At 40.4% G+C, this 24,177-nt stretch overlaps 1 protein-coding gene across 7 annotated transcripts in view; it reads right to left on the bottom strand.

The window, feature by feature from the left end:
* The window catches only part of LOC125464056 (paxillin-like), a 171,273-nt gene that overhangs the window by 30,588 nt on the left and 116,508 nt on the right, over positions 1–24,177 (bottom strand). For 4 of the 7 annotated variants that reach the window (XM_059655130.1, XM_059655131.1, XM_059655132.1 and 1 more), the window contains exons 2-9: positions 20,544–20,770; positions 11,600–11,650; positions 8,701–8,807; positions 7,346–7,485; positions 5,051–5,252; positions 3,514–3,649; positions 1,395–2,429; positions 232–495 (exon numbers count right to left, since the gene is read on the bottom strand). In XM_059655130.1, coding sequence (XP_059511113.1) covers positions 232–495; positions 1,395–2,429; positions 3,514–3,649; positions 5,051–5,252; positions 7,346–7,485; positions 8,701–8,807; positions 11,600–11,650; positions 20,544–20,770 — 2,162 coding nt within the window. Of the gene's footprint in view, positions 1–231; positions 496–1,394; positions 2,430–3,513; positions 3,650–5,050; positions 5,253–7,345; positions 7,486–8,700; positions 8,808–11,599; positions 11,651–12,919; positions 13,036–20,543; positions 20,771–24,177 lie in introns of those variants that run through there. The other 3 variants (XM_059655133.1, XM_059655134.1, XM_059655136.1) reach the window with 3 other exon arrangements.

Below are 24,177 nucleotides of genomic sequence, written 5' to 3'. Positions count from 1 at the left end.
TCAACTACAGCTAAATCCATAACAAATCTAGCAGGCAATCGAGCAAAATAAAACTCTATATATGGTTGCAGCAAACAAAAGCACAGTAAACGAATAGGCTCACAGCTTAAATAGAATTACAACAAATTCTTAAGCAGTCCATGCAAAAGACAAAAATCAATTTTCTTGAAACATCAAAACCTGGTTTCATGCATCTCTTTGTAACAATTTTTCATGCATTCTTCTAACTACCTTTTCAACCACATGAGTTCCCTCCTCATGTTTTCTTACAGGTTTTGAAGTGATGACCAACCCCTCAGTGAGCCAGTCATCCACTTTTCTATTCTTGGGCTCCTTCTTTTCGATTCCCAGTCTGCCATGCAGTTCCTCGATAAGCCTATCCTGGGACAGATTCTTATTAAATATAACAGGCCCAAATTTGCGACGTGGTAACTCCTCACGATTCATTGGGTGTACATTTGAAGAATGCTTTGTCCTCTCAATAAGAGATTTCATCTGTACCATAGGGAACATTGCACAGTGAAACCATGATTACACAGATACACTCTTCAAACTTAGCAATCACACTCAGCACATTTACCATGCAGCCTGTACATGATAACCATTGCCATGTGCAACACTTACCATAACCTAAACAAAACGATCAAAACTCCTACCAAGTAAGTTGAAATGGGCATGCACAATTGACAACAGTTAGAGCGTTATCCTTGTAAGGGTTCTAGGCAGAAAGGCCCAAATTAAAATCCTCACCTCTGTGTGCCACTCTTCTGTTTAATTGATTTTGTAACAATCAATTCAACCAAATTCAGATAAGATATGCACAATTTCAGCAGAATAATGACATGGAAACCGATTCTGAGAGATTAATTCAAGGGCAGAATCAAATGCATCTCAAATCCCACAACAAAGTGGTCTCTAATGTCACTGTATCTCCTGAGATCTGGTCCTCTTCGTTAAAATACATAGTAACCCTGGTATGCAATCTGCCTGGCAAGCCTTCAAGTATAAAACCTACCAGATGATCAAAGAGATGAAAATAATTTTCCACACATTTGAGCTATATTCTATTGTCTGCATTCCACATATGTGGGTGGCACACAGAGCTCTATTCCCGCCAGGGACAAACACAAAGTTAGACCGACTTCAGTGTTTTTGCATGTTTTCAATTTAGAAAGTATGGTAAGCAGAGGTCATCTTATTAACATATCCATTAAGCATCCAAATATTAGTAAGGTCATTAAAACAAAATCTGCATTAGCTGTGACATGAATAATGTTAAGTGCTTTAAATTCTGCAAAAATATACTGTTCAGTGTGTAGCACTATTCTGACCATGCAAAGAGGCTCATGCCACAAATCTCTATAAAACATTCCACATCTAAATTTTCTGCCTGCCTGACTAGAAGTAGAAATCCGTTCCACTGTTAACATTTGAACTGGAGGTAAATCAAATTGCTTTTTTTGCGCACTCTCGTTGGATCGAAGATGTGATGAGCAATGATTCATGCCACTTTGTTCTAGTTCCATCTCCCTTTGTTTTGGCTGCTGCTGCACTGCCTGCTGTACAGCCTTTTCACATGGCTTGTTTATGCTGAGTAACTTTGTTGAGTCTTTTCCTCCAAGTTTGGGCCGATCTGCAATACCCTGTTGATACAGTGGTTTACCAATCGGCTCCGTGTTCAAGGTGGAAAGTTCCTTAGTATCCGAACATATTGATGCTCTGTCCACTAACACCACCTTAGCTTCAAGGACCTCTTGTTTAGTCTCCACATGCTGTGCTTGCACAGCCTCTGGATACAAGGCCAACAGTTTATCTATAGCTTCATTCATCTCAGCAAAGTCACCAAACAAGGATGTAGCAACCTCCTCTTGTCCACTGCCTGAGGTCAGTGGTTTGGACACAGGCCTCTCAATTTCAGCAGCGTTTGAAGGACTTGATCTAACTTGTTCTTTCACTTCTGGGGCATTGAACTGGCTGCCATGCTTCTTCTCTGTTTCCACTATCCTCGTATTCCTGAGGGTGGTCCTGAGAGACTCTGAAATGGGTTGCATCACTGAGGCAGAAACATCAATGCCTGGTTCTGAAACTGCATCTGCATTTGGTGAACTCACTGCACGAAAGTCAGACGATTGAAGCTCTAGACGGTTCAGCAATGAATTGGTAGGATGGGGCAGTGTAGAAGCAGATAGGTGCGAAACATTTAGCTCCTCAATGTGCAGCAACTCTAGCGGGCTAGGTGTTCGTGCAAGTGGTGAGGACAAAGCTGTATCTTTGAGCATAAATTGAGAACTGCAAGATATGGGCAACAACACCCTAGTTGTTGATGGCTTAATGATAAGCTGGGCAGCAGCAGACACTAGCAGGGCATCTGGATCTGAGGTTTCTCGTTTCTCCTCTGGTTCAAAACTTACAGGACTTACAGTACCAGCCTAAATTGTGGAAAGGAGTGCAACAGAAAGAACGGGGCAGGGGAGAAAAAGTAAATTGGAGAACAATAAAGAAAATGAATGAAGATGATTTTAATGATGCATTCCTGTTCTTACCTGTCCCTTGCTGAGGTACATCAGATTACATTCAACTTGTGACACAACTCCAAGAAACACAAAGTCCCATATGTTCTTCTAATGGTTCATGCTTGTCTAGTACTGGGTTCCCCAATATTTTATACCACATTTATTCTTCAACACAAACATGTCACTGCATTCTTCTGATGCCTCAAATTCCATCCATTCTGCCAATTTTGTGTTCTATCTGAAAGTTATATTGGCTATATGCCTCACACCTGATCTTTATATGTTTGTCTCCCCCAGTGGTTCATGCTCCACCCCACAAAACAGAATAAAACAACACTGTATCCGCAACACTGCTTCTCATGCCCCTTTTGCTACTGTATTCTGCATACAGACACATCTTTTCCAGTCTGTTTCTGTAATTCTAGATGCCGCTTCTTTCCCACAACCTATCTGGGACCTATTATCTAAAACAACTATTGCATGGAAAATGACATACTGAATGATCATTGCCATAATTCAGAGAATAGGTTCTTAAGTAGTTCAAGACTGAATCTATTTAAATTCTTCCAAGTTCATTCAATTTACATCTTCCAAAAATACAAAACATGCACGTTACTAGAAAAAAAATTACCATCTACTAAACTAACTCCAATTGAGATTTAGTTAACAATTAATTGAATGAAGCAGTCATGCCTTATACAATCACTTCAGCAAGATGGAAGCGATCCATTCTTGACTACTTACCAAGCCAGCTCCAGGTAATATACCTTTTCCAAGTTTTAGTCCAGTATTCTTCCTTATGTTCAAAAGTACCAGACAAATTTTTTTTAAAAACTCAGCACATCCCCTCCACCTTGATAAGTAACAGATGCTTACTACAGGTTACATTTCCCTGCATTTTCAACACTTCAAGCAGGCTGGCTAGGAGACAAATGTTTTTGCTTGGCTTTTCCTGCTTAGATACGGGACTCAGGAAGGACCCGAGTCTAATTACACTCACATTGAAAACAGAGAGGGATTCCATCAACTCATCAAGCTCACGTGTTGCTGAGGATGCAGAAATGCGGGCCTGCTGTTGACTAGGATTGTCACGCTGAGAGGGTAGTCCTTCCATAGGGGAGACAGCTGTTGCAGGACTGAAATGAGACCAAAATAGTCAGTGTTATCTAACTACAACACACTGCACGAGTGTGCAGTGCTGGAGTTGAAATTCAGTTTAGTGTCTTTATGCAAATACTCTGCACTGATTCAGTTCAAAGTTAAACAAAAATTATATATCCAAGTAGGCACACTTAGAATTCTCTTTAAAAGAGAGTCTACTACACGTGATGCCAAATACACAGTCTAAATGAACTGTAAAGTCTTCATGCTAAGCAGGTTAGATGGTGAAAGATAATGAAACTAATGAGAGAACACAGGAAAACAGATGAGGAATGAAAGGCAAAAATAAGGTGAGCAGGAGAAGACAGGAAGTTTAAAGATGACAATAACAAAAGAGGACGTCACACAGTAAAGTTGGGGAAAGGTGGAGAGGGAATACCGTTGAAGGATTGGACTCAAATGTTAACTTTGTCTCTCTCTCTCCACAGATGTTGCCAGACCTACTGAGTTTCTCCATCATTTCCTACTGGTATTCCAGATCTCCAGTTCCCAAATACTTTGCTACTATTATGGGTTGAGGGGGGTTTACTATAAAAGAGAAAATAAAATGGAGTGAATGAAGAGGAAGATGCTGCTGAAATCATGTTCATTGGGAGAAACTACTTTCGACAATGGTAGGGGGGATAGTTTGTGGGCGGTGGTGGGAGGTGGGTATAGGCTGCAGATATGCTTAACTGGAGACTGGAAAGCCTAAGTCATTTTCACAAAGAAATTGGATAATGTGGAACATTTCTTGACCATGAGGGAATGGTGAACTTCCTCAAGATTACAAGCTATTTATATGCTCTCACGAAATGGTGTTATACACAAAGTTTATAAGCTGGATGATGTTTTGGGGTTGTTTTAAATTTAAGCTAAAATGCAGTAGTGAAGGTCACCATGTGACCTGCTTCAAATCTTACTCAACAAGAAGCCTGGGTGGTTTGGTTGCTACAGCAACAGTGAGGCCCAGGTTATTTTACAGGCAAAGCAGTACAACATGCTCAATTTTATACAATGGGAAGAATTTGTCCTGACTTTCGGCAGGCTCCAGTATTGCATGGATATGCAAGAAATGTCAGGTTTTATAAACTTTACATTGTCGTTTAGTTCCTAGATAAAGATGGTTTTGAAGGTAATCAATCAAAATTTCTGCAGGGGTACAAGACCTGTGTGATTCACATTACCATGGAGATGAACTTTAAGAGAAAAACAGAGCCTAGAAGCTACTGTAGTATTGGCTCAGACCCTGAACCCCTCAGACAGGACAGTCTGCAAGAATCTGAGAGGAAAAGAAAGAGTAGTGAGATAGAGACAGCCGAGGTTACACCTACAGATCAGCCTAACAGCAGCAGAAGCAAGGATTGATGAACTGAAGGACGACTACATATACATACCTTGGACTAGGAACTGAGCTCTCCAGCTCATCCAATAAGCTTTCTACACTAGGTCGCACATCCTCAATTCCTCGATTGCCATTTCTCCTGGGTTTTTCTTTTGTTGGAGGAGGCACCTTCTTCCCCACTTGAGATCCATTTTCCTGGCCAGTATATTGGGAGCCAGTCACTGGAGCATGATGGGAATTGTGGCTGGATTCCTCTGAAGAACAAAAAAGTTTAATTAAGCTAATTTAATTTTGTTAAGCTAAAGCTTGATTTAAAGCTACCTTTGAATCAAAATTTACTGACTGTTCCCTTAAGCTAGGTTCATGGTTGCTGTCCCTGGAGATACTACTTTAAAAAAAATTGATTTACAGGATGTGGGTTCATGAGCTAGGCCAACATTTATTGCCCACCTCAGAAGGCAGTTAAGAGGCAACCACATTGCTGCAGGCCTGGAGTCACATGCAGGCCAGGCAAGGCAAGGATGGAGTTTCTTCCCTAAAGGACATGAGTAATCCACAATCAGTAAGGTTTCATGATCACGACTAGACTCTTAATTCCGAACTATTTTTTAAATTGAATCCAAATTTCACAATCTGCCACAACAGGATTTGAACCTGGGTCCCAGAACATTACCTGGGTCTCCAGGTTAATGATCTAGCCATAATATCACAAAGCCATTACCTCCCCAGTATCTTAATTTCTCTCTCTCAATCTTGCTCATCTCTCAGATAAAGAAAACCTTGCATCTATATAACATCTCAATTCCTGAGGGCATCCTACAATGCTTTACAGTTTATGGATCACCTCTGAATCACCGTGACTATTGTTGGTAAAGGTGGCAGACAATACACACATCAAGGGGTTCCCACATATAGCAAATGAATGAGTAAACGACCAGATAATCTGTTTTTACTGTTGTTGTTTGAAAGAAAAGTATCAACCAGGACATGGGAATAAATGCTGTCAAATCTTTTACAGCCAATTCAGCTAACAGATGGAGCACTGGTTTAATGCTTCACTTGGAATGCTGCACACCCTGAATTTACTAATGCATCAATCTAGGTTACATATACGAATTGTAGTAGGGCTCAACATTTTACCCCTATCTTTCACAACAATCTTTGATTCAGAGGTTAAATGTTTCAAATAATGTAAAGCCAGCTTTCTCTTTAACAAAATGAGCTATATATCCACATGTGCTGGACCTCAGTTTGCTTGCTCGCTAAGCTGACATGACTGGAAGCGCTGTGGGAATCTGTAAGTGTTATTTTAAGTGCAAACAAATGGACCAGAAACATAAGGATTTGGAATCACAACTAAAGTGTGCTGTTGAGAGGAGGTAAAATTGAATCGCTAGTCACCCCACATTGCAATTTCTCTAAAATCTAATCATTTAGCACAATTGTGCAGTTGGCTGGTGCCCCACAATTCTGTGCCAAAATGATGTACAAAAAATGTTGCTGGTTGAGCAATTTCTTAGTTAACTTCAACTGCACTCTAAGAGACATTTCAAACAGAGGTATGACATTTCTCCGGGGCAACTTTCATACATTGTGTAGTGGCTAATTTTGAAAAGTCTAGGAACTGGTCATTTGATCAGAGACCTGAGAGGGGATAATCAGACAAGATTAGTCATAAGTACAGTCAGATTTGTTTATTTCAGCAATAAACAGTCTTATAGTTACATAATTTTTAAATTTAGATACGTAATTTTAGATTAAGTGCAAATATAAACCGACAGCTGCTTTCGAATATCAAAACGAACTGCATGCACTATTCCTCATAATAATGCTTCCAAATACATTTACAGCCTCACAATTGATTTATGCTCCAGTGAGAAAATTCCATCTGTCCAATTCCAAAAATGGTCTTTCTGTCTCACCTCTTTCCTCTTATGGATGCCATGGTCAAAAGAAATTTTTCCCACATTTTCCAATTATCCCCTAGCCTTACGCTAAACTGCAGAGAATGAATTTTAAGTTAACAGTAGGTTCTACATTCTGCTGCCATGCACCTTGGTACTGTAGTATAGTTAGGATACTGCACCTCCAAGTGTATCACATTTCCCTACCATCTTCATAATTAAACACGTCCATGGAACTAATATTCTTTTCCAGATTCTTTGAGGCATTGACATGAAAACAGAGGGGTCAGATTCTAAGAGGAGAAAGAAGATGAGCAGAACTGAAAAAAGGAAAGTTCTTTTTCATTCACAGCATTGAAGCAAAATTCTTTTGAAAGAAACAAACTGAAATATTGCTTACAAGTGCCAAGTTACCCATATATAATATTACGTAAAACACTTGCCAGTTCCAAAGTTGCTGGGTGAGTTGCTTTGCACCACATTCAGTTCCAGTAGAAGACGATCCAGTTCTGAAAGATTGCTGCCCAGTGAAGAGGTCATGACAACTGGTGAAGATTCTGAGGACTTTGTCTTATTGGGGAAACTGCACAAATGATGAAATAAGACTGACAGTCCAGTATTGTTACTTGCATCGGGTTATATTAGCCTGTAAACTTAAAGTGGTCTGATTGCATTATTTATTACACATCAAACAAACATGCCACGTTTCCATCAGGTATATAAACCCTGCATGATTTCAAACTAATGGTTTAAAAAGAAAGCTGCAGATGACAGTCACAGGAGGGCAGTACTGTTGTGAGGTGAATGATCCAGAATCTCAAATAGTGAAGTTGTCATTTATGAGCCTATAACAAGTTACAGAATCAAAAAGACAATAAATAAATCAGCTGACGTATTATGTTATAAACAGTGTTATGTGCGTCATTCTGTCCTAACTGTACATTATTCAGTCCATGTTTTCGATCTGCCCGACTTTGGTGTTCCATACATCCCTTGACCCACTGTTAATGATAGACTGCTTCACAATCATGACACCTCTCTGAGCTTTCCTCCCTGAATCCCTATTAGCTCTTTCCTCTCCTTCAAAAGATTCCAAAATTCAAATTGTGCCTTTCATCATCTCCCCAAATGTCAGACCACTCTTCATTGATCTCTCCACTGTGTAACATTTGGCATGTTAAGTGCATTAACAGAGTATATAAATGCAAGCTATTGATGCAATGTTCAAACATTAAGGAAAATTTGAACCTCTCATCACCAACACAATATATTTCTTTAAACGTAGTGTGTTATTTTTAACATCAGAAAAAGAGCAATATAGGATGAACCGAGAGGTACGATGAATGTTTTCATTTTCAAGGCTATCTTTAAATCTCTCAAGTCTTTGGCTTCTTATCCATTATCCACTCAGCTCCATTTTAGGAGATCTTATTATCTGGAAAGGGATATGTTTTAGCTGACAGTGTCACTCTGTTTACAAAGGCAGTCAGCCCTTGGCTATCAATGTGATTCTATTCAAAAAGACAGTCCCAGTTTATCACTGTCATTCCACTTAATAAAGTGGTCTGTAAGAAATTAATTGTGTCACAGAGTATCAATCTTTAAAAAAAATGCTGTTAATGTGCTTAGGGAGGAAGTGCCTGTCTGCCACTTTATTTAAAGAAGGAGTTATGCCCATTACCTTTCTAAGAGAAAGTCTCAGAGTCAGCTGCTTTCAGACTGCTTGAATAGGACATTGATACCAAAACAAAATCCTATCTGCCATTCCTCTCAAGAGGGCCTTATCCTGGTTACGTACCTGTAAACGTGGTCTTCCTCAGAGGAACGTGGAGCAGGAGGACTAACAGAGTCTCGTGGGAGAGAAGAGTTGCCTTTCACATTTGGTGGGTAGGTCTGCTGTTGTGGCTTAAAAGAGAATGAAAAATATTTAGTAATGAGAACATCAACAATGAAACTAAGAATAGCAGTTTTCAAATATACCAGAATGTGAAAATGACATATTTTAAGACTTGAAGAATACACACAATTCAATACTTTCTACAATTTAATTTTATGCTTAGATAGAATTACTAACAGCTCATTTTCAACCACATACCTTAATTATATTCAAAAGTTTCCTTTTAAACTTAAATTGAGATATGAATTTCAGATACTGAATCACTGCTATGCAAGTCTCTCTCTAACCTGCTGCTCCTCTCACAAACCAACAGGAAAGAAACAAACTTGCACTGTAGTTGTTAATGATTCCATAGAATTACAGGTGTGATCCTGTGTCTGATTCATCTTACGCACTGCTTCTGTCATTCAGGGACCTTTAACTTAGTTTGTCCTACCTTTCCCCTACATGGGGTTGTTCCTTGACTCAACCCAAACTAACTTCTGTTAGTCTGTTCATTATTCATAACCTTTGATTTCCTTGTTAATCAAAAATCTCTCCAATTTTGCTTTGAATGTATTGAATATCCAGAATCTATTGTTCACTGGAGGACAGAATTCCACACACTAGCAATCCCTGAGAGGAGAAATTTCTCTTCATTTCCATTAAAAATGGAAGCCCTCTTATTTTGAAACTAGTCTCTAGTTCCAGATCCCTCCAGGGAGAGAAAAATCCTCCAAGCATTCAACTGTCAAGCCCCCTTAGAATCTTACATGTTTCAATACAAATCACCTCCAATTCTGAACTCCAGTATCTTTTCTCATCAGAAAAACACTTCATCTCAGGGAACAGCTTACTGAAACATCACCGAATTGCCCCCAAAGCAAGTATATGCCTTCTGAAGGATTTTAACCAAACTTTCACACGATAGTGTGGCTAGCCAATGCCCAGTGTGTACAGTGGTAGAAAGACTTTCCTATTTTAGTAGAAATAGTAGGAACTGCCCATGCTGGAGTCTGAGATAACATGGTGTAGAGCCAGATGAACACAGCAGGCCAGGCAGAATCAGTGGAGCAGGAAAGCTGATGTTTCGGGTCTGGACCCTTCTACAGAAAATGGGTCTGAAGAAGGGTCCAGACCAGAAACGTCAACTTTCCTGCTCCTCTGATGCTGCCTCACTTCCTATTTTAGTACCTCATCCCTCCTGTAATAAAGACCAACATTCCACTTGGCTTTTGTATTATTTGGCCGTACCTGCATACTGCTGTTTGATATTATGAACAAGAACTCCCATATCCTTTTCTCCTCTAGAATTATGTAGTCTCCCTCCATTTAGATGACACTGTTTTTCTATTTTTACCAAAGTGGGCAATCTCTCATTTTTCCACATTACACTTCATCTGCCATTTCATACCTATTCACTTGCCTTTTCTTGCAGACTCTTTGGGCAGAGCGATGACAGAAGGAGTTTAATCTGGAAAAATGAGAGGAAATGTATTTTGGAAGGTCTAATCCAGATGGAAAATGAACAATGTCAGGACCCTGAAAAGTACTAATAGGGAGAGGGATCTGGGTATACTGGTCACTGAAAGTGGCAAAGCAGGTGGAGAAGGTTGTTGACAAGGCATGGTGGCTCACTGGTTAGCACTGCTGCCTCACAGCACCAGGGACCCGGGTTCAATTCTGCCCTCGGACAACTGCCTGTGTGGAGTTTACACATTATCCCTGTGCCTGTGTGGATTTCCTACAGGTGCTCCGGTTTCCTCCCACAGTTCAAAGATGTGCAGGCTAGGTGGATTGGACATGGAAAATTGCCCATATAGTGTTGAGGGATGTGTAGATTAGGTGGGTTATAGGAGGATGGGTCTGGGTGGGATGTTCCGAGAATCGGTGTGGGCTTGTTGGGCAAAGAGCCCGTTTCCACGTTGTAGGTATTCTGTGATCTATGAGGGCATATGACATGCTTGCCTTCATTGCCCAGGGCATCAAGTTGAAAAATTGGCAGGTAATGTTCAGCTTTAAAGAATCTTAGTTCAGCCACATTTGGAATATTGTGTTCAATTCTGGTCACCACACTACCAGAAGGATTTGGTGGCTTTGGAGAGGGCACAGAGAAGATTTACCATGATGCTGCCTGGTATGGACGACATTAGCTAATGAGGAGAGGTTGGAGAAACTTGGGTTGTTCTCATTGGAACAATGGAGGTTGAGGGTTGACCGCTGGAGGTCTACAAAATTACAAAGGGCATGGATACAGTGGGCAGTCAGAAACTTTTCCCAAGGTGGAAGAGTCAGTTACCAGGGACTATAGGTTTAGGGTGCAAGGGGCAAGGTTCAAAGGTGATGTACAAGGCAAGTTTTTTTACATTGAGGGTGGTGGGTGCCTGGAATTCGCTGCCAGGGGAGGTATTGGAAGCAGATACAAGAGTGACTTTTAAAGGGCATCTTGACAAATACATGAATAGGATGGGAATAGGGGATACAGTCCCCAGAAATGTAAGGTAAGGGGTTTTAGTGGTGATGGGCAGAAAATTGGTGCAGGCTTGGAGGGCCAAAGGGCCTCTTCCTGTGCTGTAATTTTGTGTGCTCTTTGAATCCACTTCACAACTTTCCTATCCATCTTCATATCATCAAATATAGACACAATATTTGATCACTTCATCCAGATCCTTAATATAGATCTTGAATAGTTGAGCATGGATTGCACAAAAGAGGGGACAGGCACAGGTAATTGCTTCTAATGTATATCTCTAGATTTCAGCAAAGGACCAAAATAATCAATAACTTTCAATCTCATTACCTAGCAAACTAGTTACCGTACCTTGGGAGAGTTGGCCACTCCAGTGGAAGGGGAGCCCTCTTCTTGGTAACCCTACAAAACCAGAAGAAATTATGTCATACATGTGTCAGATGCAGAAATGATGAAAATTGAGCACCAAAGGAAGCTACTCTGACTACAGTCATGCAGTTTGCTCTTCAAGAGCACATAGTAACCATTTCCAATTCTACATATATTTACCCAATCAGTTTCAAACACATTTGTCATCGCAAGCTTAATAACCACTTTTGTTAAATTATTACACATTCTAATACATGTATGAGAAAGGGAAATATCTGTAAGTGGTAGGACTCTGTAACAAAGCAGAAGTGGTGGAAATACATATACACAGTAGGTTTGCCAGTAGCTGTGCAGACAGAATAAGTTTCTAAGTTTTGGCAAAATGTTGCACTAGAAATTCTCTTTACACATGGTGACAGATTTCATTTGTATCAATCAGCATGTTTTCTTTTACTTCCAAATTCCAAAAACAGTGCATGGATAAGAAATAGCTGCGATTTTGCTTCTATGTTCCTGTGGCTTTAACAGTTTTTTTTAAATTTCAAAAGGTATGCAGACAGGGGAAAACAATCTTTCACTGTTGGTTCACCAACCTATGTGTGCTCACCTTAAGTGTCCTGAATATTCCTCAGATTGCAAAGCCGCTAATTTGGTACAATCAGTAAATTTCAAATATGACACCCAGTAATAATATCGCTTACATGAATTAAAAACAGAAGGATATCATTGCTCAGAACAATGGGGAATTTCACTAACCTCAACTGCATCAATTTGAAAATTATCTATGTATCCTCACAATTGTCTTTCTGGCCCTAACCATCTCTCCATCATGAAATTCCGTTCTTTTTAATGCCACTCACAACTTGTTAAAATTCTTAGAAGTCTCTTATGATATTTTCATAAGTATGTCCTGTAAATTAATCCATGTAGCATTCACTATCTCCTCTTTATCAATGCAGAATATTAATTTCAGTTGCAAGTTATGACAAGATTCTAGTAGCCTGTCCTACTCATTATCAGACTAATCAAAAGTCATGAAGAATTTGCTTTGCCGACAATCTTCTCCCTCCACAATCAAGTACAATTGAACTCCTGTTGACACAAAATCTGGAGGATCCGTTTTGTAAAATCTCCAAGAACAGACACACTTGCAATCACACTTGGGACATATTGTTGTTCATATCAATTACAATGCAAAATTTGTTTATATTCCTCCTGGGACTACCACTTCAAATGGAGGAAGTGAACTCTGTAATCAATCATTCACTTAAGTGGAGATATTAGTTTATTTATATCACTTACCATCTTTGAAATATCATATGTGGATCTTTATAGGACGATATATCTTTTAGGATGGCGTGCACACTCAGGATGATGTCAAGCAGGAGATAAGAACATGACCTAGTGAAAAACTGTCACTTGATTTCAACAGGTTGAGGAAGTAGCAAATCAAAAGAAGATTGGGAGGAAGAAAAATAGGTATTATAGCAGTAAAAGTAATTAGTTCTTTGCTATTGTAAATCTGGACTTTGATTAATGGTTTTTTTTTAAAATAGAGCCACACAGCACAGAAACAGACACTTCAGCCAACTCATCTATGCTGACCAACTTCCCTAAACTAAACTGGCCCCATTTGCCTGCATTTGATCCATATCCCTCAATCTTTCCTTTTCATGTACCTGTCCAAATGTCTTTTAAATGCTGTAAATTGTACCTGCACCTATCACTTCCTTTGTCAGTTCATTTCACATACAGACCAGCGTGTGAGAAAAAGTTGCCTCTCAGGTCTCAAATATTTCTCCTCTCACCTTAAAAATATGCCCTCTAGTTTTGAACATCCACAATTTCAGGAAAAGACCTTTGTTATTCACATCATCCAAGTCCCTCATGATTTTTTAAACCTCGTATAAAGTTCACCACTCAATCTCCTGTTTTTCAGTGAAAAGTCCCAACCTGTCCGGCCTCCTCTTATTACTCAGACCCTCCAGTTCCAGCAACATTCTGGTAAATCTTGCCTGAACTCTCTCCAATTTGATAATATCCATCCTACTGCAGTGTGACCAGAACTGTAAACAGAAGTTCAAAAGATGCTTCACTGATGTCCTGTACACTAGCCTTTTACTCAAAATTAGATGTGGACAGCATGGGGGGAGATTATTTGACCCATTGAGTCAGTCAACAAAGATCTTATCACACAAATTGAATTTTCCAGCTTTTAGTTTATGGCCCCGGAGGGTATGGCTATGCAAATGGCCATCTAAATACTACTCAACTGACTTAAACATGCTTTCTAGTGGTGAGTTCCAGGCTCATTTTTTTCCCTATTCATTCGTGGGACATGGGCATTGCTGGCTGGCCAGTATTTCTTGCCCATCCCTAGTCATCTACGAGAAGGTGATAATGAGCTGCCTTCTTGAACCGATGTAAACCACCTGCTATGGGTTGACCTACAATGTCATTAGGTAGGGAACTCCAGGATTTTTGACCTAGCGACAGTAAAGGAATGGTGATATATTTCCCAGTCTGGATGGTGAGTGGTTTGGAAGGGAACATACAAGTGGTGATGTTACCATACGTCTGCTGCCCTTGTCCTTCTAGAAGTAATTGGTTGAGCATTTGGAAGATGCTGTCTAAGGATCTTCGTTGAATTTCTGCAGTGCATCTTGTAAATAGTCCACACTACTGCTACTGAGTATTGGTGGTAGAGGGAGTGGATGCAGTGTCAATCAAGCAGGCTGCTTTGTTGTGGATAGTGTCAAGCTTCTTGAGTGTTGTTGGAGCTGCACTCATCCAGACAAGTGGGGAGTATTCCATCACACTCCTGGCTTATGCCTTGTAGATGGTGGACAGGTTTTGAGGAGTCAGAGGGTGAGTTACTCACTGCTGTATTCCTAGCTGCTGACTTGCTCTTGTAGTCACTGTACTTCTGTGGTGAGTCCAGCTGAGCTTCTGGTCAATTATAACCCCCAGGATGTCGATAGTGGGGATTCATTGATGCTAACACCATTGAACGTCAAGGGGTGATGGTTAGATGGTCTCTTATTTGGTAGGCATACTCAGACTAGCATTTGTGTGGTGCAAATGTCACTTGCTACTTGTCAGCCCAAGTTGGGTATTGTCTTGATCTTGCTGCATTTGAACATGGGCTGCTTCAGTGTCCGAGGAGTTGCAAATGGTGCTGACACTGTGCAATCATTGGCAAACTTCCCCACTTCTCCTCACAATGGAAGGAATATCATTGATGAAGCAGCTGTAGATGGTTGGGCCAAGGACACAACTCTGAGGACCTCCTGCAGAGATGTCCTGGAGCTGAGATGATTGACCACCAACAATCACGATCATCTTCCTATGTATCAGGTATGGCTCCACCTCTGGAGAGTTTGCTCCCGATACCAATTGATTCCAGTTTTGCTAGGGCACCTTGATGCCCATGGTCGAATGCAGCCTCGATATCAAGGGTTGTCATTCAGCTCTTTTGTCCATGTTTGATCCAAGGCTGTAATGAAGTCAGGAACTGAGTGGCCCTGGCGGCACCTAAACTGGGCATCACTTAGTAGGTTATTGCTGAGCAGCTGCTGCTTGATGGCACTGTTGATGCCTTCTATCACTCCACTGATGAACAAGAGTACACAGATGGGGTGGCTATTGTCTGGTTGGATTTGTCCTGCTTTGTGACAAGGACATCCTTGAGCAATTTTCCAAATTGCCAAGTAGGTACCAGTGTTGTAACTGTAGTGGAACAGCTTGGTTAGAGGAGCAGCAAGTTCTAGAGCACAAGTCTTCAGTACTATTGCTGGAATGTTGTCAAGGCCTGTAGTCTTTGCAGTACTAAGTGTCTCCAATTATTTCTTGATATCACGTGGAGTGAATGAATTGGCTGAAGACTGGTAACTGCAATGCTGGGGATCACTGGAGAAGGCAAAGATGGATTATCCACTTGCACTTCTGGATGAAGGTTGCTGCAAATGCTTCAGCCTTCTCTTTTGCGCTGATGTGCTAGGCTCTCCCTTCATTGAGGATGGGGATATTTGTGGAGACTCCTCCTGCAGTGAGTTGTTTAATTGTCCACCACCATCAACAACCAGATATGGAAGGTCTGCAGCGCTCAGATCTGATCCGTTGGTTGTGGGATCACTTAGCTCTGTCTGTCATGCTGCTTATGTTGTTTGGCATGCAAATAGCCTCGTTTGGTGGCTTCATCAGGTTGACACCTCATCCTCAGGTATGCCTTCCTGCACTTTCCATTGAACCAGGGTTGATCCCCTGGCTTGATGGTAACGGTTGAGTTAGGAATATGCTGGGCCATGACATTGCAGATTGTGCCGGAGTTCAATTCTGCTGTTGATGGCCCACGGCGCCTCTTGGATGCTCAGTCTTGAGTTGCTAGATCCGTGCAAAGTCTGTCCCATTTAGCACAGTGATAGTGTCACTCAACATGAAGGAAGTTATTCTCAATGGGAAGATGGGACTTCGTCTCCACAAAGATTGTGCGATGGTCACTCTTACCAATACTGTCATGGACACATGCAACTGCATTTGGCAGACTGGTAAGGATGAGGTCAAGTATGTTTTTCTCTTTTGTGGTTCCCTCACCACGTGTTGCAGATCCAGTCTAGCAGCAATGTCTTTTATGACCAGCTCAATCTGTAGTATTACTGCCAAGCCACTTTTGGTGGTGGACATTGAAATATCCCACCCAGAGTATACTTTGTGCCTTTGTCATCCTCAGTGCTTCCTCTAAGTGTTGTTCAACATGGAGTACCACCAATTCATCAGTTGGGGGGAGGACAGTATATGCTAATCAGCTGGATGTTACCTTGCCCATGTTTAACCTGAAGCCATGAGATTTCATGGGATTCACAGTCAATGTTGAGGACTCCCAGAGCAACTCCCTCCTGCCTGTATACCACTGTACCACCACCTCTGCTGGGACTGTCCTGCCAGTGGGACAGGACATATCCAGGGATGGTGATGGAGGTATCTTGGAAATTGCCTGTAAGGTATGATTCTGTGAGTACGCCTATGTCAGGCTGTTCTTTGACTAGTCTGTGAGACAGCTCTCCCAGTTTTTGCACTAGCCCCAGCTGTTAGTGAAGAGGACTTTGCAGGGTCGACAGGGTTGTTTCCACTGTTGTCTTTTCCGGTGGCTAGGTTGATGCCAGGTGATCTGCCTGGTTTCATTTCTTTGAGATTTTGTAGCAATTGGTACAAGTGAATGGCTTGCTGGGCCATTTCAGATGGCAATTGAGAGTCAACCACATTGCTGTGGGTCTGGAGTCACAGACAGTTGAGGATGGCAGATTTTCCTACCCTAAAGGACACTGGTGAACCAGATGGATTTTTCTGACAATTTCATGGTGATCAATAGATTTTTAATTCCAGACTTCTCTTTCATTTGAATCTTTTTTATTTGAATTTTTTTTCATTGAATTTCAATTTCAGCATCTGCTTTGGTGGGATTCGAACCCGGATCCCCAGAATGGGGATTTTTGGTTTTCTGAACTAATAGTCTAGCAATAATACACTTACCCTGCTGGGTGAAAAGATTTCTCCTCAACTCCTTTCCTAGCCTTCTCCCTCTTACTTTAAATCTATATCCCTGGTTACTGACCCCTCTTACTAATGAAAAAAGTCCCTACCAATCGCCTCTATGTACCTATAATCTTTTGTTATATTCACTTTTGGGATGTGGACTGTTCCTGCATTCAATGCCTGTCCCTGGTTGCCCTTTAGCAAGTATTGAAAAGCCATCTAAGAGTCATAGAAGTCTGCAGCACAGAAAACTTTCTTCAACTGCTGCAGTCCATTTGGTGTAGGGGGGACCCAGAATACTGAGTGAAGGAGTAACCAGATTTTGTCCTAGCAACACTGAAGGGACAACAGCATGTTGTGAAGTTAGGATAATGAATGGCTTAGAGGAGGACTTGGAGGACAGCGTTCTAATGCATCTGCTGCCTTCGAACTTGTAGAGGTTTGGAAGGTGCTGGCTTAAAAAAGTGTCTCGGTGAATTTTTGCAGTGGATTTTGTAAATGGTACACACTGCTGTTACTAAGCATTGGTGGTGGAGAGGGTGGATGCTTGGGATTCTTAAAATGTCTTCTCTAACTTAAGATGAAACAGCCCATTCTGAGAAGGTAGGGTAAATGAGGATAATAAACAGGTCCCCATTCACAGATTTTCTTTCTGCTGGCTCACCATTATCCATCCCTTTACATACCCAACTACTGTTCTCTGTCCATCTTCATCTATCATTTACTCCTTCCTTCTCCTCTCCACCCCAACCCCCCAACCAGTTTGAAGAAAGGTCACTAGACCTGAAACGTTAACCGTTTTCCCTCCACAGCTGCCAGAGCTGCTGTGTTTCTCCAGTAACTTCTGCTTTTGTTTGTTATAAACAGATCTGCTCAGAGACAGGCCCTTATGATCTAATTACCATGTAGGAAAAGCTCAAACAAAAAACTATTGAAATAAGTGACAGTTTCTAAACTTTACACAGTACATAGAAGAAAATGGTCAGCTATCTTTTGAAACACAGGGGCAGTCAAAGACATTGTTTTGTCGAGAAGCAAAACAGCTACTGCTGTGGAAAAGCAGAAGTACCGTTTGCAACTACAATGTAGCAGGATGCTTGTGAGTATTTGTTTTGTGTGAGAAAGGGTACAGAACAAATCATACTGCTACAGATTTAAGAATCAAGGAGTTGCTAAGGTGGTTCTTTGTGGTGAGACATCAGATCTGGACAACTATGGGGTCAGTGGAATAATTTTAGAACATAAGAACCAGGAGAAGGAGTAGGAGTAGACCATCTGATGCTTCATGCCTGCTCTGCTATTCAATAAGATCGTGGTTGACCTTTTTATGGCCTCAGTTCCATTTACCCACTCTCCTACCATAGCCCTTATTTCTGTTACTGTTCAAAAAAATCTTAGGTTTAAAAACATTCAATAAGGAAGCCTCAACTATTTCACTGGGCAGGGAATTTTGCAGATTCACAACCCTTTGGGTGAAGAAATTCCTCCTCAATTCAGTCCTAAATCTGCTCCCAATTTTGAGGCTACGTCCTCTAGTTCAACGCTTTGGCTATTTCCTCATTTCCCATTATTAAATTACCCTTCTCATCCTCTAAAGTATCAATGTTTACTCTGGCTACTCTTTTGTTTCACATATTTGTACGAACTATTGCTACCTGTCTTTATATTCTGAGCTAGTTTACTAACCTATCTTACTTTTCTTTATAGCTTTTTTTGCGGTTTTCTGTTGAGCTTTAAAGTCTTTCTAATCTTCTAGTTTCCCAATGATCTTTGCCACTTTGTATGCCTTATCCTTCAATTTGATAGCCTCCCTTATTTCCTCAGACATCCATGGCTGATTATCCCTTTTCCTACAGTCCTTCCTTTTGCCTGAGCACCTTTGCTGAGCACTTTGAAATATTGCTTTGAAAGTCCTCCACCGCTCCTCAACACCATAAAGTCTTTTCTTCCAGTCTATATTAGCCATCTCCTCCCTCATCCTATTGCATTCTCCTTTGTTTAAATACAGGACCCTGGTATTATATAATCTTCTCACTTTCCATCTGTATTCTAAATTCAACCACAGTGTGATTGCTCCTTCCAAGTGAATCTCTAAATATGAGATTAATTAGTCCTGTCTCATTACACAAGACCAGATCTAGGATAGCTTGCTCTTTTGTCAGTTGTATTACATACTGTTCAAGAAAACTGTCACAGATATATTTAATGAACTCCTCCTCAAGGCTGCCTTGACCAGCCTGGTTCAACCAATCAATCACTGTGTAGATCAAAATCTCCCACACTAATTGGCGTACCATTTTTACAGGTATTGGTTATTTCTTCATTTACTGCCCACTTGAATGTGATGTTATTTGGTGCCTTATAGAATATGCCTGTTAGTGACCTTTCTTCTTAGAATTTCTAATTTCCATTCAAATGGTGCGATCAATGGGATACTGGAAATTGGCTCAGTGATAATGGGAACTGCAGATGCTGGAGAATCCAAGATAATAAAATGTGAGGCTGGATGAACACAGCAGGCCCAGCAGCACAAAAGCTGACGTTTCGGGCCTAGACCCTTCATCAAGGGTCTAGGCCCGAAACGTCAGCTTTTGTGGCCCTGAGATGCTGCTGGGCCTGCTGTGTTCATCCAGCCTCATATTTTATTATCTTGGAAATTGGCTCAGCTGAGTTTCTTTGAACTTATTTTTGTAATGCCACACAAAATTGTGGTACAGAACAAAAAGGGTTGCGGACTTGAAAATTAAATAATTACAAACTCTCCCCATATACTATGCCAAGTAGTGTCACATGGTCTATATTATTTTCCCAATGCGTACTATGAATTACATTTCCCTAAACTTATCACAGTCAACCTCACTGTTTAAATCACTAGAAAACATTAATATTTCATGTTCACAATAGAACATAAGAAAATGTAATTGGTGCATTCTTCCCCCAACTGAAGCAAGTTAAGTTGGGTAGGACTGCCGATTTAAGTAAAAATTTATCCTTTCAGACAATACAAATATTAATGATTTTATCTATTTTTCAGGAAGTAACTACAAAATATTACAGGCAAGATTTAAAGGCACACTTTTCTTCCCCAGATACCAGTAGCAACATTAAGTTGCAGCAAACTCATTTTATTCATTGAAGTATCAAAGTGAAACTAAGTAGCTTTAGTATGGAGGCCTATTCAACCCAGGACAAATCAAATCTGGGACAGATTTTGCTGTAATCATGTGCTCATTCTATTAGTACTCTAACAGAGGAGTTAAAGGAGCATCAAGGAATTGGTGTTCGAATTCATGTTGAAAAATTCAGGCAAAAAATTCAGTCACTAGAGGATTATAGGGGTCATAAAATAACACCTTCAAATGGAAAAGTGAGCCAATGGTTGGATTATGCCTACCTGTTGCTGCGGATATCGTGAAACAGGAGACTGCCACTGTTCAACTGCATCAATGATTACTCCATTCAGAGCATCAGCAGAGGGCGGTGGTGGCACAGGTGGGGCCACACATACGTCCTGGCAAATATGGCTTCCTGTTGGGTAGGAATATGGAGTCTCCTCTGGGAGGAAAATGGGCCTTTTTGAAATATGCGAAGTTGTTGACTCTAGGTCGGCCAACAAGGCATCTAGAAGAGAAAGAAGGGATAATAATTAAGTTACAGACACATTCCTAGCAAACAAAATGAAAAACTCTGAATTTTTAAGTATGAAAGTTAGCGCCACTGTCCTTCCTGCTCTCATCCTTCCGAATGTACTTTCCATATGGTCCCATTTTGCCCAGAATCAAAGATACTCCTTATGAAGGAAACTAAGCAAAATTTCAAAAGGTACTTAACACTCTTTCATCTGTGGGTTTATTTTACAGTAGTCTAACAACTTATTGCATGAAACCTCTCCCTTTTCTACTGACTTAGAAATAAAGTTGTTCCCAATATAATTTATTGAAACCCTTCAGGCTTGATTTATGAGGAATTCAGTTGTTTAGACCTGTACTCACTAAAGTTTAGAAGAATGAGAGCGCTAATTGAGGTATAAAAGATGCTAAAGGGTTTGACAAAGTAAAAAAGGTAGAGCAGATGTTACCCGTTGTGAGGCAATCTAGAATGAAATGTCATAGTTTTGGACTAAGGGACAGCAGATTTAAGAGAGAGATGAGGAGGAATTACTTCTCTTAAAGGGTTTTGAATCTGTGGAAGCCATTACCTCAGAGATAGGACTGAAGGGGGTGACCTTCAGTGCAACAGAATCTCCAATACGCCCAGGAGGCCGCAAAAGGAGATTCCATCATCCTCCTTTCCCATCACCAACTTGTAGCAAATAAATTTAAAGGAGAGAAACAATTTTTAAACTGGTAACAGATTAAAGGTCGTGGGAGTACGCAGAGAAGTGGAATTGAGGTCATGACAACATCAACCATAATCATTTAAAACTGCAGAGCAGGCTCAAGAGGCTGAATTGTCTACCCCTCCTCCTAGTTCTTATATTCTAATATTTCCCCAGTCTTTATTTTCAAAGAGAAAAAAGCCTCCATTTTTCAATTCTCCTCTCTTAACTAAACATTTTCATTTTGATTTTACTGAACCAAACTGAATGCTCACCATGGCCCTAATGTCCTTTCTAAAGTATTCAGAACTGCATATAATGTTCTAACATTCTGCATTTGTTCTCTATCCCCTTGTGAAGAAATCTTAGGCTCTTTCTCCTGACAGGAACACAGAAGAATGCAAGTCCATAGTGAAATTACTGCAGCCTTCAATAGGCTAACATCATATCTAGCTTCAGGCATCTGAATAGAAACCCCAATTGACTGCAATACAGAAACTTTAAAATTCCAGTTGGTAAATCTGTCCATAAGGCACAGTAACACATCAACAAACACATCACTGTTAATGTCACACTACTCATACCTCATAATACCAACTATTTAGTTTCTTTTTTTTTACTGCAGTTTGTCGATGTACCAGTCAGGTAATTCTACCACCTAAGGGATATAGGGACAGTAGTGGGTCATTTAGCTCCTTGAGCTACTCTGTCATTCAATGAGGTCATGGCTTACATGTAACCTAATTCCTATTTTTGCCCGTGTCCCTTCAGTATCAAAGGCCTATCAAACATCTAGTTACCATTCACAGGTGGGAGTTTTGAACTTCCATGACCCTTAGTGTTAGAAGTATTTCCAAGCTTTACTCGTGGACCCTAAAAACTGGAGTTCAATTCACATCAGTAATTCATTCAATTTGTTCCTTATTTGTACAAAGGACACTTATTTGCATCATATCCTCTCAGCTGTCCCTCAATATTACTGTTTTGCTACTTAATTTAAAATTTTCTCCCACTTAAATTAGTTCACTATATTGCCTAAAGCACAATTTCTGGCTGTTACTCTTCCCTTTCATTTGATTTTGAACAATTTCAAATCCTGCTTTTCCACCTCATCCCTCTCCTTAATTTAATCAGCTGTAAGTCTTTCTAGCCAGTTTACCTTTTCTGTTAGGGCCCTGACTGCAGCCTGGTTCAGGTATAGCTCATCCCAATGTATAGTTCTTTCCAGATTATAATCCTTCACAAGTCTTGTTCTTTGTTTTAGCTCTAATTCCCTGTATTCTCTGCAGAGGATCTCTTCTCCTTTCTGGACTGTCTCTTGCAAATGTGACATAGATTGTGTTCAGGCTGTTCTTTCAACAGTTGTTACACTGAGCCTCACAAGTAGCAAGCAGATTGCATATGTTAAACTAGCAATCATTGATAACTGTTTCTTATCTTACTGATCAGATTCTGTTTCCCTCTTCCTTGCCAACTGAGACGTCTCCTATCTGCAGTTCAGCATAATTATTCCAATCAAGATTCAGAGACATTACAGTTATGCTCACACATTGGATAGCCTTCCGGTCTGCAAGTCACACAAACTGGAATCTAGTTACACAACTGCGTCGCAATAACTTAGCCTATACTTTGTTTACTTTTGCTTGTTCTAAGACATTTTTCCACAAAACAAGTTGCACAAAGCACAAAACATAGACAGAAGTTTAAATACTTACTGTCTCAAGTTTACACATATGACAAGGGGTACTGGAAGCAAAAAATCAGCAGCTATTCCTCCTCCAAGCTGAATTCCTATTTGCATTTACATATTCAACTTTTGCAGCTTTTTCTGGGATCATTGTACACTGACCACTCAGTTGCTTCCACTATCTGCTGATGCACAATGAGTCACTCAAGTAACAGTGCCAACTCAAATCATCTCAACATGTCTGGAAATTGCCCTGCAGCTGCCATGTGGACACATGCACATAAACTCTTGACACATTCCAAGAACACTCCTATAATCCCATAATTTTACTGTATACAGATACTGAAATAGAAGTAAATAACAAGAGATAGAAAAAGGAAGCAGACAGAAGGAAGAAACCAACAAGCAGGGATAGGCAGCTCAAATAAGCCTAACTAAACAACATTGAAAGAAATAATATTTGCTGATTGCCAATTGATATTGATCAGAGATTGATCATTTCAACTGACAAATAACCTCCTGTGGTCTCCAATTATTTCTACATCAAAATAACTTGCATTAGTGCACACTGGTTTTGCTACAACCTTCATAAAGGATCAGATACAAATCCCTCTAGGTAACCAACACTTCAGATTTCCATAGCAACATGTTTCCTGATGACAATGTTAAGGGAAAATATGCTGAATTAAACATTAGTGAATTGACAATTAAGAATTTGCATTCAGCCCAGTGCAGTTAAAGAGTAAACTGTTAGAAGGATACATACACTGGCTGTAGTCATTCACATACTTGCTACATATTATACACTGTGGACTAACATCTCACCTCCTGTCAGCTCATATTCAAATCTAGTGCTTCAGAATCCAACATAAGAACTAGGGGGAGAGGTAGGCAATTCAGCTCCTCCACCATTTGATACAATCATGACCGATTACATCTCTGCCTAAACTTCACTTTCCTGCCTGCTCCCCAATACCCTTCAACCCATAATTGATAACAAAAACTCTCCTTAAATTTACTCGG

This window comes from Stegostoma tigrinum, chromosome 26 (assembly GCF_030684315.1).
Source record: "Stegostoma tigrinum isolate sSteTig4 chromosome 26, sSteTig4.hap1, whole genome shotgun sequence".
Taxonomy (NCBI): Eukaryota; Metazoa; Chordata; class Chondrichthyes; order Orectolobiformes; family Stegostomatidae; genus Stegostoma; species Stegostoma tigrinum.
Note: the sequence above shows the minus strand (reverse complement) of the source record. Positions and strands in the feature narration are given on the sequence as shown.